Source organism: Onychomys torridus, chromosome 2, assembly GCF_903995425.1.
Source record: "Onychomys torridus chromosome 2, mOncTor1.1, whole genome shotgun sequence".
Taxonomy (NCBI): Eukaryota; Metazoa; Chordata; class Mammalia; order Rodentia; family Cricetidae; genus Onychomys; species Onychomys torridus.
The window spans coordinates 23,032,727-23,050,598 of record NC_050444.1 but is presented as its reverse complement, the minus strand read 5'-3'; the positions used below and the strand labels follow the sequence as shown (position 1 = coordinate 23,050,598).

General features: G+C 35.2%; 1 protein-coding gene across 11 annotated transcripts in view; it reads left to right on the top strand.

The window, feature by feature from the left end:
- The window catches only part of Ralyl (RALY RNA binding protein like), a 669,774-nt gene that overhangs the window by 579,465 nt on the left and 72,437 nt on the right, over positions 1–17,872 (top strand). For all 11 annotated transcript variants that reach the window (XM_036177971.1, XM_036177968.1, XM_036177966.1 and 8 more), the window contains one exon: positions 4,595–4,758. In XM_036177971.1, the coding sequence (XP_036033864.1) occupies positions 4,595–4,758 (164 nt within the window). The remainder of the gene's footprint in view (positions 1–4,594; positions 4,759–17,872) is intronic.

The window sequence follows — 17,872 nt, the reverse complement described above, 5'->3', positions numbered from 1 at the left end:
GAAAAGTTACTGATGTTTTAGTTAATGAAAAAAAAATCATGATTAAGTTGTTTCTGATTACTAATTACAGACTACAGCATATATTCATGATACTGGAAAATGTGTTACCAAGGAATAATGTCTGTCTCATACTCAAACTTAAACTGTCAAGTGACAGAATAGTATCCTAATTTGTAAGTGTAGAAATAAAAGTGTGTGGTTGGGAAGGACATGGTTTGCAGTGAGAAGATGTGAACTTAACATCTAGATGTTCATGTGTCAACAGGTTAATTTTGAGAAAATTGCCTCTTCTATGTTTTCTTCCATGAACAAAATGGCTTAAAACTCCAACCTTAGCAAGTCAGAAGTAGAATTAAACAAGTTTAGTGTTTTTTTCTTTTTACCACAAATGACCGAATGGACATATTGTTTCATTATTTAAAATTTCATATGAAGTAGAGCAGATAGCAGATAGCAATGTTGATTACAATGAAGTAAAAAATTTCTCAGAAATGACTCTTCTGATCTGCAGCTGATTGCCTTTGAAAGCATGGTCAAGAAACATTTGCATATGAACAAGAAAGAAACTTCACTGAAAACTTTAGAAAAGTTTGCTCATTAAAAAATAAATAAAAGCAATGGGATTGTCAATATCCTGACGACTTTTAAGAATAATTTGTTCTGAATTTGTATGGGGATCTTATAAATAAAGTGAGCATTTTAAATGGTTTAATGGATTCCAGTCCGTTGGGACTCAAGCATGTTGAAAGCAGAGGTTAGGGTTGAAATAGGACAGAGCAAAGAGAGTTTCTGGTTGCTTGTCATATACATATACTGCCAGAACATGCTGGGTAGAAGCCAGCCTCTTTACAGCTTCTTCTCCATAGTAAAGATTCTGTTAGCAGTAACTACATAGCAACAATGAGTTTGATTCATGAGGAGAGAAAAGAGGTAAATATTTTAAAAGGGAAATCTAGGACCAAATGGATATTTATTAAAAAGTTCTTGAAATTATTATTGAAAGGAAATTTACTTGATTATAAAATATATGCACATATCAAAGTTTCAATATTCAATCTTTTCTGTGATTTTTCAAATTGCATTAGCAAAAATAAGTATCAGGGCAAAAAAATAAAAAAAGAAGAAAAAAATCCAGCAAACTGGCCTTTAGTAGAGCTTCCACTGGAAAAATAAACAAATCATACCAATTGAACATGAAGAAAATCATTTAGGAAGGTTGAGAAACCTTTTTAATATACCATATAGACACAACCTTTGGGCATGCCTATATATGTACTGTAGTTTTAGTTATGTAAAAAAAGGTAGAGATGGCTAAAGGGAAAACTTAGATGACAGAGTATGTTTTGTTGCATAAATATAGGGCTTTGTTCATGTATTTTCCCAAAACACAATTATTATTAAAGCCTAGTAATAAATATTCCCAAAGCAATAAAAATTATATTCAATTTCTGTGTTTATGTTAATATAGCACTAAATTGCTTTTATCCATAACACACCTGATTTAAGGATAAGGATGAAAATTAATATCCTTCTCCTAAGAGACAAACTATGTCCACTTCATCAAATAAATAAGTACTAAAATTAGGCTTAACAGCTTTTAACTTTTGCTAGGAAGTAATAGAATGTACCTCCATTTAAAAAGAAAAAATCCAAACACAAAAAATATAATTTTAAATGTTTCTGATATGAAAAAAAGAGCCTTCAAAATTCTTCTAAGGGCTGCAACAATACTAACTCCTACTACATCTATTTCATTGACACATAGAGGGAAAGTTCCGTGAGCATTCATTTTAAAATTAACGTTAGGAAAGGGAAGATATATGTTTGGCTTCGTAATAACCATTATCTGTTAAACAAGTATCAGAAAGATTTTTTTTCTGAATAAGCACTATTGGGGAAAACTAAGAACACCCACAGGAAAAAAAGTAGAGATATAATTGTAAGAATGAGTGAAATAACATGATGACAACAAAAACAATTTAAGGACTTTAGCCAGCCTTTGGAAATTTGCTTTCATTTCATCGTGCTTGACTGTAATTTTCGGAGACAGCCTATAATTTCAAATGAGCTGTCCTTACTCCCAATGGTTTTTTATAAAGATAAACTAATTTAATTTACTGTAGAGTGAATTCTGATGAAAAAAACTAAGCTGTCTTTTCTCCCTCCGCCTAACTTCCTTCTGCATTTAGAAACTCAAGTCCACCCCCAAAGCCCAGAAAACTGACCCCTTCTCACTTGGCCCAGCTTCCTTTCTTGCATTTCTGATAAACTCAAATGTACCCAGCGATATTTAAGACAGCTTCCACTTCCATTAAATATTATAAAAATAGAAATTTGTTCATATTTGAAGTGCACATTCCCTTTTTTTCATTTTGTTCTTGTGTTATATATGTCATTAAAACACTTAAGATCAAATGCTTCCCACAGTCACATCAGAGTAGCAGAAGGAATTGGTGAATATCCCACTTGATTCTTTGATGAAGAAAGCCACTGGACATTGAGAGATGGGGCCTGGGAAGCCCAACACACAAAGGTTCTGGAACACATCCTTTAGAGTGTAACAACATATCGACTAGTGTTTCAGTGACCTAGAAAGTGTCTTTAAAGGTTAAAGAGCATTGTACTTAGATTAACAATGAATGTGGAAGTTCATTTTCTCAGCGCATCCACTAAAATTCTCATCTCTCTGAATACCCAGAGACATTGTGCTCTGTGGACTTTCTTTACCCAATAAATAGGTTTGCTTACTTAATGAACCTCTTCAATGCACATGAAAAACAAGGGGAACCTTTTACCTCAAATGGTAATTTCTGACCTGAAGAGATGAACCAAATGTATTTTCTATCTCTTGCTAGTCTTGGGTATTATAGTTTGGCCCACTGACTTAGGGAACTTTTTTAATTCATCTTATAAATAACTAATGTATACTTATTTTGTGATTGAAATGAGGGGCAGATTTTCTTGACCCTTCTGATTTTCAATTCTCTACTGGTATGGATTGTATTTATAACCATTTCTGCCTCATCCAGCTGTGCACTTTGAAGGAAACCCTTGTGTGCTGACATCCCCTGCTCTTTGCCAGCAGGTCCTCCACTCTCTTGGACTTTACTAGCTCACACAGGAAGGGTCCTCCATTGACCTCTGCTACATTTGACTTCTTTTTCTTTCTAGACTTGTAGGAGATGATTTTTATATTAAAAGGGTCATTTTAAACTTAATTGTTGTCCTTTCATCTTATCATGAAATAGCTATAAATATTTTAAACAAACTATTGAAAACCATTTATATTTTCATTATGTTTCCTATATTATTTTTCTAAATGAGATTATGACATTTTCAGAAGTATATGTACACAAGATACACTTCTATGAAATAGTTTCTTGTAGAATTTTTTTTTTTTATTATTTTCTTCCTGTTTCTCTTCTCTGAATTTTATGTTGTTTGATTCTCTGGGTTTCATATTGATTTATTTATTGACTGCTATAAATCAACTGTAAAACTAAACTTCATCTAATAGTGTCAAAAGAAAATATATAACAACCATAATATAAATCAATACTGCCTTTTCTTTTGTTCTGGGCAACATAATTATATATCTTATTTGTTAGTAAATAGTTCTAAAAAAATAAATGAGTAAACACAACCCAGCATTTTATCCCAAAGCAGTTATATTTCTCAAATATACTATCATATAAAATGTTGGTACACATGAGTTTGCAGAAGTGATGATATGAATCATTTAAATCTCTGAATGGCATATTTCCATATGTGAGCTAACATCCATATTCATTTATTCCTTTTGCTATTTAGTGGAAATACATTGCTGTGGTTAATATTAGCTTTTCTTTTAGTCATAGTAGGGAACTTACTGATTTTCTTTTTATTTAGAAAACATTTTATTAACTTACTTTACAAATGTCTCTATTTCAATTTTCATAGCTGGAAAGCACTCAGAAGAACAAAGTGTTTTAATTATCAGTTCCCTCTAGTGTTTCATTCAACACATTTGTACCCTTGTGTTAGCTCTGTTTCCTTTAAACCCAGCCTCAGTCAGAGAGGCCCCTGATTAAACACCGTGAAAGGCTGGGCACCATTCAATGTGGTTCCTACACTTTTTTCTTAAGCTGGTCTTACTTCTACTTTTTCCCTTTACACTAAGGATTTTTCTTTTTGCTGTTTTGCTCATGATTCTATGTAACCAGTCCACTCTAAATTTAATTTAATAAGTGTCCAATGTATGTAAAAGTGCCCCAAATATATGCTCAATATTAGGGTAAATTTGTTTACTCATGCAAAGAAGTGCATCAAAGGCCAAGGTCAGCAGATTTTGGCAAATTTCGTATTGCTGTCAGAGCAAAGCTTCTTTCCTATATTACAAAAGTTCAGAGTCAGGTCAAATTCTAACATCCAGAAAGAGCATCCTGTTGCTTTCTGAAAAATAAACTGACTCATTAATAAATACCTTGTCTGAATAGTAAAAAAGTACCAAAGACATGCCTGCTGCAAAATTTTACCAGCACACTCTGGATAATTCCATGTGTCTCACAGACAGTTTAGGCATCTTAGTAACTCTCAACCATTTGTGTTTGTGAAGGCTGTTTGATTACCATGGACGTGTGCCTCCGCCTCCTCGAGCTGTCATCCCTCTGAAGCGTCCCAGAGTGGCAGTCACCACCACTCGCCGAGGAAAAGGCGTCTTTTCCATGAAAGGGGGGTCCAGATCTACTGTTGGTGGGTCATCTTCATCAGGTTCTAAATGTAAGTAACATTCCCTGTTTCAGTTTCCTGTAAATGAAAGTAGAAATAGCCATCATTAATAAAGGCCTATGCTGAATAGTTACATGGTAATTATTATTATAAAAACATGAATAATTACCTACTGTTGAATTCTATCATATTGCACTACAGTAGACAGACAATAAAAAATATAACCCGGAACTGACTTTAATAGAATTTTATCATGGTAAATTAGACTGTACTCTCAGCCTAGTTGGGATGTCATAGAATGGAACATATTGCTTACAATGAGCAAACACTGTCACTTTAAAAGGGGTACATAGTCTTTCCTCTCAGAGAAACATGAATAATATGTGCTTGAATATGTTAGAATTAGGATAATGAAGATTAAAGTTGGAAAAATGATACAACTTTTGAAGCATAACAGCAATTATCATAGGTCTCAAGGAGAGACATGCATCTGAATATATATTTCATAAATAATTGAAACTCCTTACACAATTTCATATATGTCAGTAAAATGTATAGATACCAGCTTTGTAACTAAGTGTGTAAATTAGAAAATTTCATATGGACTGACTGAGAAAAATCTCTACATTTGTACTAGAATACTATTGCTAAAGAAAATAATAACAAAATTTTCTGTCTTCCTTGAAATTATATTTTAGTACAGAAGTAGGAGATAAGGTGTTATACCATTGGTATATGAGAAAGAAAGTCTTAGAGGAAGCTGGGAAAGTTGTGGTTCATATAGTGGCCTGTGACAATCTCTTCCCAGGGATACTTGAGCCGAAACCTGAAGGAAATGAGGGGCAAAAGCATGTACTCTTAGCATATCAGGGCAGAGCAAGGAAAGGTTGTCAGACATTAGAACTGCCACCGTGAAGTAACAAAACCATTGAAACTGAAAGACCAAGAGGGGGGACTGTGGCTAAAGACAGGAACCAAGACCATGCCCCAGGGGACTTTGGTAGGTTTTGCTCACTCCATTTCACAATCCTTTAAGACATGGATGACAAATATCCCAGTTTTATTGATGAAAATTTGTACTTTTCCTATGGAAATGTGAAAAAATACAGATAAACAAAGAAATAAAAACATTTATTCATCCAAGATCTGGCACTGATGACATATTGAAGGAGTAATTTTTCCAAGTCTATCTTAATGAATTGATGAGTTTATCAGGGCTGCAGGAGTGTGGAGGCAGGGTCATTCACAGGAGTATTGTGGACTCAGGAGCATCCACACCACTGAAAAGCCCACACCAGCAAGGGTGATGATCTAGGAAAGCTGCATACCTGGAGCTCCCTGAATGACTTGTACCCCAGCCAGAGGACACTGTCTCTGTCTCTCTCCCTTCTTCCTTCCTCCCTCTCTCCCTCCATCCCCACTCTCTTTCTCTCATCAACAACTGATACTGCTTGTATAAACCTTGGTGGGGAAGGGGCAGTTTAAGTCTTATATACTATTGGAGCTTCCAGAGACTTGGGTGGTTGAGCTCGGTTCCTGAGTCTTATGGGTCTCTCTCCAAGATTTGTGCCAATGCAGAGAGAACAGCTACAGGACAACAAGTGCAGGGCAGCAAACTTGTAAACCACAACTAAAAGCCAGACCCCTTGATTCTCACACCAAGACATAGGTACTTACTGCCACATTATCAGAAATATTAAAAATCACCATCACTCTATTTTTCATGTGAAAGTGGCTTATGACATAGTTTAAGAAGAAGCAATAAAAGATTTCTAGAAACACGAGTTTGGTTTGCTGAGTTCCCTGAGATGTTGTCTCAGCTAATGCAACCACAGTAGCAAACATAGATTTACTATTATGAAGTCTATTCTACCAACGGACAGTGAGAATTTCATTTTGAGTCAGAGTATGAGAAAAGTGATGTCTGGTGAAATATCTAAATGCTCTAGTATGTTTTTATATTGGCATTAAGAGTAAAGAAAGTTATTTATTTGGCTCTTGTGGAAACATGAAGATCAAGCTGCATTCTAGGCTTGCATTATTTGTTTGCATTCACATTTTTACAAAGAGAAGTATCAAAAGCATTGTATACTTCTTATCCAGAGCTCAATGGTAAAGTGGTCTGTGAGCAAAAACACCACTGACATCTGAATACGCAGTTCAACATTGAGTCTTACCCTCAACTCTGCAGAACATTTACAGCCCCTTACCTCAAACCCTACAGTCCAGAAGCATAGTTTAAAGTGGGTACTTATAGACAGATAAACTTGCTTCCAAATATCCCCCCAGGAGATGGCACCTCCTGATCTTAGAGGCACTGATTTAAAAAATGCTTGGTGGTGTACGTCTTGGCCATTCTCTGACAGGTACCATCATATAAACATCAACTTCTTAGTTGTCATATGTTACCAGGAGAAGCCTGAGAAAAGCAAGAGCATATGAAGATTGTTTTGAAGTCAATGTCTCGATATTGAAATAGTTCAGTTAGTTTTGTTCTCCTTCTTAAATTTCCAGCTGTATTGAGAGGGTGAGAACTGTAAAACTCCTTTCATGATCTTATAAGAATTGCTCTCAGTTCTGGAACAATGATCCCTCCCCACCAGGCAGATTGTTTTCTCCTGTGTGCATAGAGCTATGTTTGGCATTAAATGGATGGCAGATTGGAACATATATACACCCTCTTTGGAATTGCTTCCATGATAGAAGGTTTGTATGTCCATTCCTGAGTATTCTAAAAATATGTCAAGTTTTCCCTGGTGGGAGTGAGTCTACGAATTGTTTAAGATGTATTTGTTCTTTTTGTATGTGTATGAGTATTTTACAACATGTGTGTTTGTGTATTATGGGCATGTCTTATTTTTTTTCCCTGAATGTTCCTTTATACTTAGATGAAAATAACACCCAATTCCATTTTAGTATTTATGCTAGCTGTTATCTCAAGCATTTTACATACAAGTTTATGTATTATTTGTTAGTATCCTGTGAATATTCTCACCAGTTCCATTCTACAGGTGTGGAAAGGCAGAAATATTGAGAAACACTGCGAATATCACAGAATTTCCAGTAACAAATATGGGGACTACATTCTAGAAGTGTAGTGCATGAGATAAGGGCCTGTGTTCCTGTCTTTCGTCAAATTGTCTAAACTGGAGAACTATGAATGTTATAAAATATAATATTAAATTTACTATTTTAACCTTGAATTTTACTTTGTGTGATTCTGTATTTTGAGCTTTCCATCCAGATGGTTAAATTGCATTTTTGTTTCCTGTACCAATTTCCTAAAGTTGTAACCATCAGAGGCTAGAAAGACTAAAGGAGCAGGAATTTAGAGGCTGCATATCCAGGATGTCTGAGACTGAGCTACAAAACACAATGTAATTCCCCATGTCTTTGTGTATGTTGTCTTCTCTGCCTAGAAGTCCACTATTCTGACTGTGTTACCCGACCTCAACGACTTCATCTTGATGTTTTCTGCAAAGGACAATTTCCAAATAAGGGAATTGTCAAGATATGAGGGATTAGAGCTCAACATATCTTTCAGCAAAATATATTTTAACTCATAAGCTCTTCACCACTTTTTGTGTTTCCTTAAATTTCTAAAACATCATGCTGCTGAGTTTGGCCTGTGGGAGCAACTAAAAGTCTATCTCTATAGTTAAATTTAACCCTTGTACATGTAGTCAGTTAAGTAACTTATTCAAATTTTTTTTTTTTTTTTTTTTTTTTTTTTTGAGACAGGGCTTCTCTGTGTAACAGCCTTGGCTGTCCTGGAATTCACATTGTAGACCAAGCTGGCCTCGAACTCACAGAAATCCACCTACCTACACCTCCTGAGTGCTGGGATTAAAGGTGTGTGCCACCACCACCTACCTGGCTACTGTCCTCATTCCTATGTTGGGTGTGTTTGTCATTGCTTCTGTTTGTGCTGTTAAGGTATGTGTGTGTGTGTGTGTGTGTGTGTGTGTGTGTGTGTGTGTGTGAGAGAGAGAGAGAGAGAGAGAGAGAGAGAGAGAGAGAGAGAGAGAGAGTTCAGTTCTAGGTGTCTTCCTCTTTAACTCTCCATTTTTTTCTTTATTTTTAATAGATCCTTTAAAGTGTCTTACCAATATTTTGATCATATTCTCTCTCTTTCTTAACCTCTTTCAAAATCCACCCTTCTTTCTAATGGGCCCAACACTGCTGTGGATATCGCTCTGTGTAAATAAAGTTCTGATTGGCCAGTGGCCAGGCATGAAGTATAGGTGGGACAGGAGAGGAGAGAATTCTGGGAAGTAGAAGGCTGGGGAGAGACACCGCCAGCTGCTGCCATGAGAAGCAACATGTAAAGACACTGGTAAGCCACAAGCCATGTGGCAAAGTATAGACTAACAGAAATGGGTTAATTTAAGATAGAAAAGGTAGATAACAAGCAGCCTGCCACGGCCATACAGTTTGTAAACAATGTAAGTTTCTGTGTGCTTTCTTGGTTGGGTCTGAGCGACTGTGGACTGGCGGGTAAGAGAGATTTGGGCCTGACAGGAAAACTCCAACTACACAACACTTTATATTTTTCCCCATCAAGAACACTTTGTGCTGAATAAATATTTGTGGGTCATTCACTGATGCATGGCTGAACTACCAGGAGCTTCACACTTAGAACTAACTCTCCCATGAGGTATCAATTTCTAATAGCTTCTCCATGTTGAGAATTCATGCTCACATACCATCTCCATTCTAGGATTTGGTCTGGCTTGGGTTTGCACATGTCTTGTGCCAGCTGTCATAACTGCTGTGGGTTCATGTGTTCATGTGTTCTGTATCCAGAAAACACTGCTTCCGTTCCTTCTGACACTTACATTCTTTCTGCCTCCTTTTCTGCATGATATCTGGACCTTGGAAGAAAAAGGTATGGTATATATGCTTCATGGGGCTGAGAATTCTGCAGCCTTTTTGTCTTCATCTTGGCCAGTTGTAGGTCTCTGTTTTAATCACTATTAACTGCAAATTGAATATTTCCTGGTGAGGTTTGAGAGAGGCAAAAATCTATGGATATAATGATAAGTAACTGGTGATGGTTTAATACTATGGCCATTGAACAAAATAATAGCACTAGTTTATCCTCAGGGCCTATGACAAATCTATGCATATGTTTTTCAACCAAAAATGGTACCAGGTATGGATTTCACCAAATGGAATGGAATTTAAATCCAATTAGAAAAGTGGTGCTTACTCCCATTATCTTTGTGCCAAAATTGCACCAGCAGCTCTGTCTTTCCACTTCTGTAATTATTGTAACTCCCAGGGTTCATAGATGAATCTTTTCTCCTCCAATAAAGTGCACAATACCTTCTGCCACTTTGAAAACTATCCTAGTAGAGATGAAGCCTCCAAATTAGTACCAGCTTGATTTCTGCATGTCCTATGAATGAAATTTGTGGTGTGTTCAGCAATATGTTCTCACCATCAAGTTCTGGATGGTACATAAGGGGAGTGGCAATATCCTGTAATGTTTGGAAAACTATAGGATCTCACTATCCAATAATGCCAAAAGAAGAAGTAACTCACTCCTGGCATTTAGCTCATTTGTTTGTTTGTTTATTTATTTGTTTTTTTTTATTGTTCTCTGGTGTTTAATAAAGTTACCCCTATGGGTATCCAAAAGTAAATGTACATATCTGAAGTTTCAAAGCTAACATCAACGAATGAGAGAAAACGTGCAATGTTTCTCTTTTGGTTTATGTTATTTCACTCAGTGTTATTGTTTCCAGCTCTATCTGTTTTCTTGTATAATTAGCATGGTTTTTAGACATAGCCAAATTTTACAATCTTAAATCAAAATTAAAATTCTAAATAAAGTGAAAAATTATGCTGTTATATCAGCATAATCTGGGTAAATATTTACTTACCTATATATTTTACTATTTTATTAATAGGCATTTCTTATTATTTAATGAATCGGCAACTGAAGAAGAGGAAATTAACAATATAACTCAGATAACATTTCTTATTTCAGAATTTTTAATATGACTGAATTCTGCAGAGTAGAAAAATCATGTGAAATAAAATGTATTATTGCACAAATTTCCCAAAGGTGAATATTGATGACTGGCAACCATTTTAAATAGCTTTCTTTATATGTACATATATACATATAAATTCAGTGTTCTGAGCTCCATTTACTGTTGCTTTTATGTATATGTGTTATGGCTGACCACTTAGTATTGGATAACCAACTAGAGGTCTCATCCTTGAGGGAGACTGGTTATTTTTCTGTCAGCAGACATTAATTGCCAGTAGTTTTTCATGTGTGAATGTTTCCTTGTGAGAGGTGTCCCCATCTGCATCAGCATATCCAGTGAGTGTTCAGGATTTTTTGTTTTGTTTTTGTTTGGTTTTGAATTATCTAGACAGGGTTTCTCTGTACATTTTTGGTGCTGTCTGGATCTCTCTATATAGACTAGGCTGGCCTCGAACTCACAGAGATCCACCTGGCTCTGCCTCCTGAGTGCTGGAATTAAAGGCTTGTGCCACCACCACCTGGCCTACTGGGTATTCTTATTGTTCAGTTTATTTAGACAACCATTTTGTTGAGATTTTATGGATGTAGCTTTGCTGATCTGACATATCTATATAAGACACAATATCAAAGCAGATGTCCCAATCCAGTGACTCTGATATACTTCCACCATCTTACACATCAATATCTTCCATTAATTTAAGTTATAATGTCTACTGGGGAGGGGGAAGTACAATTGATATTTTTCAGTGAACATCAATGACAAAATAAGTGAGAATTATTTTAAAAGCCACAAAGCATCCATAGAAAGTTAGAAGTTGCCCAATTAAATATAGGAAATGGTTATTGACTGCTTTTCTTAATAGTAAGACTTTTTGTGTTTGCATCTCCCTGGAAAAAGCATGTCATTGTAATGGAAATAAACTTCATCCAATGACATAACATTAACATTTGGTGAAGTGACATTAAGCATTCCCATCCTTCCACTCTCCAGGACAAAGTATGAATGTATTCAGCTTTTGAGACTATCAAAACAGTGGAGACAGTTGGCCAAATTAATTATAGAAAGCCTATTAGAATTTTTAATTAAGTATATAAAAGTCAATGAGTTTGGAAAATAAAATCAGACACTATTCCTTTAGGGAGTCAGTATCAAAGGAGAGAAAAGGCCTGACTCTCTAGCATCCCGTGTGTTCCAGAGTATACTGAACTAATAGCCCTTGATTATTCCTTCATTTCTCTAGTTTCTATCCTGAAAATCTGAATGATACTTATATCTCTATATGAAGCAAATATGTACTGCCAGCAATGCTGGTTAAACAAAATGATTTCAAAATAACACTATAAAACACCTCTGAGCTCCATTAGCATTCAAGAAGGACTTAGTCTTTCCATGGTAGAATCATAAAAGCATATGAGCATAGGTCCTACTAATAACTCAACTGCACATCTCTGCTTCTTCTTCCTCAGGTTTATAACCAGGGTCACACTGAAAAAGAATGTTATACTATACATTTTATACTACTATAACAGATTTCTGACTGATTTCCTTGACTTCATGATCTTCATTACTTTTATTATCTCAGCAGCAGGATACACTTTGCCAATTTCACACCAAAATCAAAATTACTACCAGTGAGCAAATAAGAATCCAGAATCTGTTTTTCATGGAGCATCTGGCATGTGCTTCCCTTTCTCATTATTCTCCACACATTTTCTGAGTTGAATTGGAATCTTACTTCATGATTTAATTGTTTTTTTGTTTGGATTTTCGAGACAGGGTTTCTTTGTATAGCTTTGGTTGTGTTGGAACTCGTTCTGTAGACCAGGCTGACCTCAAACTCACAGAGATCTGCCTGTCTCTGCCTCCCGAGAGCTGGGATTAAAGGCATACACCACTTTGTTTGGTTTCCCTCAAGGTTTCTAAACTCATGATCATATAGCTCCAATTGAAAGGGTTCCTTCATCTTAAGAAATGTTCCACTAGCTTCATTGTGTTATCTTATAAATGCATAAATAAATATCATTAACAGTTTCTCTGTATCCAAGATCCACCTTGGGTAACAGGACTCAGAGACCAAATTTCGACCTTGAGGTCACCACATCCTCTAAAGCCAAACCAGTTGTTCATCTTCAATTTATAAGACTTAAGCCCCATGCTTGATGTTTATTATTTGTGTGTACATATAATCCTTTTATTTTTATAGAAGTGTAGCTAACTTAATTAAATCTTGCTGCAAGTATGCTTAGATATTTGTGGAACATGCTACTAATATTATTGCTTTTTGAATTTTAACTTTGTTATTTATTTATTTCACAGCTGGATAATAACCATAGCTTTAGCGATGTTGAAACTCAAGTGTGAGCCATGGTCTATACCTAGCCAAATGAGAAATGGGGGCAAATTCTGCTTTTTTCTTAAAAGTTCATAAGAAATGAGACTTTTGTGTACTTTTGAACTCTCTGGTAAGATCTGCCTGCCCTCTCTTTTAATGAGATTTATATTTCTGGAAGAAGTCTACAAATGCCTTCTAGTCCTAGATCAGGATTGTAGTACTTTATAGCTATTTTAAAAATCAATTATAAAATCCCATAAAATAACTATTTTTATTTTTACATAATACTTTACACACAGTCAATTAATCAGAACCTACCACATGACAAGCTTCATTTTTCATGCATGAAACAGACATGATGCTGAGGAGCTAATATAACAAAGCCAAAGTAAACATGACCTATTATTAAAGAGAGTTATGATTTGATGGGCACATTATAGTGGGGGAAGTTTGTTGTTTGAGCTTTTCAGTTATTTCTTGGTATATTATGAATTTATATTATTATATTTTATAGCAAGTTATTTACATACTTTTCCCACCAACTACAAATCCCATGAGTTCAGGAAGGTAGGTCACTATAAATAGTCCATGGCTTTGGGGTAAAGAGAAACTCAGACAGACATAATCACTGTCCTTCCTCCTTAAACTTGACTATATTGCTTCTGTTCTATATAATTCTATGTAATGTAAACATATTACTTCTCTCATATTTAACTATATTCCATAAAGTAACCTGAATAATAAATGCTGTCATTATTTTAAGAATAGATACAGTTGGGCAGTGGTGGCACATGCCTTTAATCCCAGCACTTTAGAAGCAGAGGCAGGTGGATCTCAGTGAGTTGGAGGCCAGCCTGGTCTGCAAAGTGAGATCCAGGACAGCCAGCACTGTTATACACAGAAACCCTGTCTTGAAAAAAACAAAAACAAAAACAAATAAACCAAAAAGAATACAAGTTTCATATAGTTATCACAAGGAGTACATGCAATTGCTTGTAAGTATCTCCTGAACAAATGCTAGATGCATGGTTGCAGAGAGTAGACAATTAATGGATAGTTAGAGAATGAAATGCCAATTTTTCTTTTTCTTTTTTTCATTATGGAAGCATATAGAAATGATTATTTATGTGTAAAGGTATAAGCCTTATGAATATCCTAATACATGTAATTCCATTCCTAAAAAAATTATTGGATAACAATTGCTCTGAATAATTTTAGCAAAATTCTTGATAGTTTGGCTTTTGAAACTATTTGCAAGATTAGTAAATTAGCCTCTGTGTATTGAATCACCTTAAAATAAATGAAAGGAAAAAGAAACATGCAGGTGTAGGAGCAGATGAAATTAAGTCATAGATAAGATTTTCACAAATTCACATTAGAGAAATTAATTCTTATCATTTTTCTTCAAGTACTGAATTAAATATTGTGATTAATTAATAGTAAACAAAAAATTAAACTGATGATTATATTGTTCACATTAGTCAAAATTTCCTGTCACAACAATGAAAGCAGTAATGTTTACAGACAGAGACCTAGACTTCACCCTGAACCACCATGTGCAGATGATCTGATTCCAAGGAGTTACGGCAATTGTATTCTCTGGCTTCTTATTGACAAAATAGAACACACAAAAGACTGATAATTAATTTCTATGCAAATTTATTTTATATTTAAATATTGTAGCAAAGGCTTCAGAAATAAAAAAGTAACATAAGTTATTATTAGTAGTAAGTTCACACACTTACAAACACTTATAAGTTTTATAAATTATTGACATCACATACGGTGCTGGTGAGGGAAGGCAATAGACTATACCCATGTCTCGAGCCCATGCTCTGTCTCGAGTCAATTCTATGGTCCACTCAGTTTATCTAACATAAAAATCTATTCACTTCATAATATAGGAACCTGGCTCCCCCAAAAGTAATTTCTGGTGTCTTCCAAACATCTTGGCTTTTGGGTGGGTTGTGGCATTGCAGAAGGGATTGATACAGCTTACTAATTAGATGTTTTCTTCTTGTTATCATAAAACTACTAATTGCATAGTAATGGTACCACTTCCATGACCTGATATATCCTTCACTACCTCAAAAATACTTTATCTCCAAATACCATTAAGCTCTGAATACATACATGCAAGTAACATTATATTGACTGAACCAGTTATATTCAGGAATTGATATGTATATCCATATATTGTATATGCCATAATAACAATGAAAAAAGAGGCCGTGGATTTGAAACAAAGCAAGGAGGGGTCTAGGAAGGTTTAGAGGAAGGGAACGTTAAAAAAGAAATTACATAATTAATAAAAAAAGCAGAAAAATAGATTTGCAGTATTACAAATACTAAACAAAGAATATCAAATAAATATTCCAACCATGAAATCCAGAGTTTCAAATGTCTGCACTATTACTATTTATTTTGTCAAACAATTCTTTGCATGCTGGTGAGATAGCTTGTGCCTTGTAGAATAGCCAACGCATCAAATATTCATGAGACTTCACCCTCCAGTTATAAACTGTCTTTAGTTAGTGCAGTATGGCTGCTACAGGCAAGGTTACCCCCCAGTTAAGAGCCATTGATCTATAGACTTAGCTCCAGATTCTTTATTTGTCTCTGAATAGACTATATCCAGAGGTGATTAAAATAAATTGAACTGTTTTTCACTGCATAAATCAGATATGCACATCTAGGCAGACTGTGTCATCCTGCATGCCTAATTTCCTTTATAGATCATATCTCATGTTACAGAAAAAGGCCCAATCATCATTTTTGTTTACTATATCAAAATACAATAATATTTATCACAAAATAAATGTACTCTAGAGAAAAAAGGTCTGCAATGATTTAATATGACCTTACTTTTTAATAAAATTCTACAGTGATACTTTAGGAAAATACTTCATCTGTATGATGGAAGCTGACTCCTACTTTCTCAAACACTGTTCTTCCTTCCACAAAAGCTAATGTATCTTATGAGCTAGTACTGTTTTCTGATGTTACTTACTAGTTTTAAATTCTGGCACTACAATTGTACATAGAAAAATAACTTATACTTGACAGGACTGAAGCAAAAATTACTTACTTTTTCTGTAATATTTTATAATTTTTATTGGATAATTTATGCAGAGAAAAGTTTTTCCTTGAAGTGCCAGTACTAATTCTCCTAAAACACCTTGTAACATATAACAAGTATATATACTTACATTAGGAAAGACTCATTGTGCTATTAACTGAGAATGCCACCTCTTATTGTCAGCTCCCCAGCTTCTTTTTCCCCTTTGACCTCTTTGCTAAACTTCATGCTCACATGCTTAGCTGCCCAATTTTCACCTGTGCTTGGTACCCCACCCAAACACTAAAGCTTTGGTCCAATGCAATCAACCATCACCTCTCCCTTAAACTATTCTCAGAGCCTCAGTGATTCACTAATTCTTCCCATTATCCTACAGACTCTTCAGATTCAGTATGGTGCTGAGATGTCTAACAGATGTCTAACATCCACCTCTCCTCTTTGCTTCACTCCCTGATTCCTTACACTCTCCTTCCACTTACTGATTTTCCTCCAGCCACATTCATTTCTTTGCTCAAAACACCTGCCCATACTCTTTCTCCATCTGTGTGTTCTGTTCTATATCAGTCCTATCCACCAGCCTTTATTCCCTGTGCCTGCTTCCTCCTTTCACTGCGATTTCTGTTGACATATCCTCTTATTACTGTAAATTTCCCACTACTTTATATAAAATGAAAAATCTCTTAGCAAAATCAAGCCCTCCCTAACTAATGTCTTATTTTTATTTATTGCTTATACGTTTGCTCATTGCTGTCTTCCATAATTTACAAGAAATTTCTCATTATCCTCCAGTGCTGTATCCCCCGGATCTGGGTGGGAGATTTCTAGTAATCTATTTCCATTAATACTTACTGTTTAGCTATATGCCAAAAAAAAAAAAAAATTGTGACCTTGTCAATAGACTTTTAATGAAACAAGAAGTGGAAGTAACATCCGAGAGAAGTTAGGTTGAGAGGAGGATGCCCAGCTGAAGAATGGGATCAGAGGTATGGGTCCCCTTAGTGCTGGTGACTTTGAACTGACTACTTCAGGACTGAATGTGGTGGAAGTGATGAGCCTGAGATTGCTTCACACGTTTATGGGAAGGCCAGTAGTTGTGAATGCTTCTTCAAAGTAGTAGAAAGAACAGAATGGAGCAGGGCAGAGGCTCTGGAAATGGATGAAACAGAAATAATTTCCACAAATTTGTAAATTTGCAGTGATGAAATTCATAATCTTCAGTGGTTACATCTAATTTCTCAATCTGTTAGTGAATAGATTTAATCATAATTTTCTAACAGTAAATTGACTGAAAATATTTAGTACTTTTAGAAAAAAAAACCAGATATCACTATTCCATTCTTTGTATTTTATGGGCATTGTGTTATCTGCAATGTATCCTCAGACATGAGGGTTATGGATTAAAGTTGAATTAGGAAAAATTTAAAAAAATTAGTTGCCAAAATCATTCTTTCCTTTCTCTTTCTTTCACCATAGAATTTTGACAAGGCACAGGTACAGTTCTACAATAAGCATGTTTTTAAAGCCTCTGGCTGTTTGCTGTTTCCCAGTGAGTCAGCTCCTAAGATTAGTGTTTTATGAATTTTAGTGCCTGCCACATACACAAAGGTTTGAAAATAAAGTGTGTTAGCCTGGTTGAAATCAGCATGAAGTCACCATATCTACATATACACATATTGCAAACTTTATAGTATTTATTGTTTATTGTGTCCAGACACTGAACAAAGTTCTAATGTGATAACAGAAAAGAAAGAA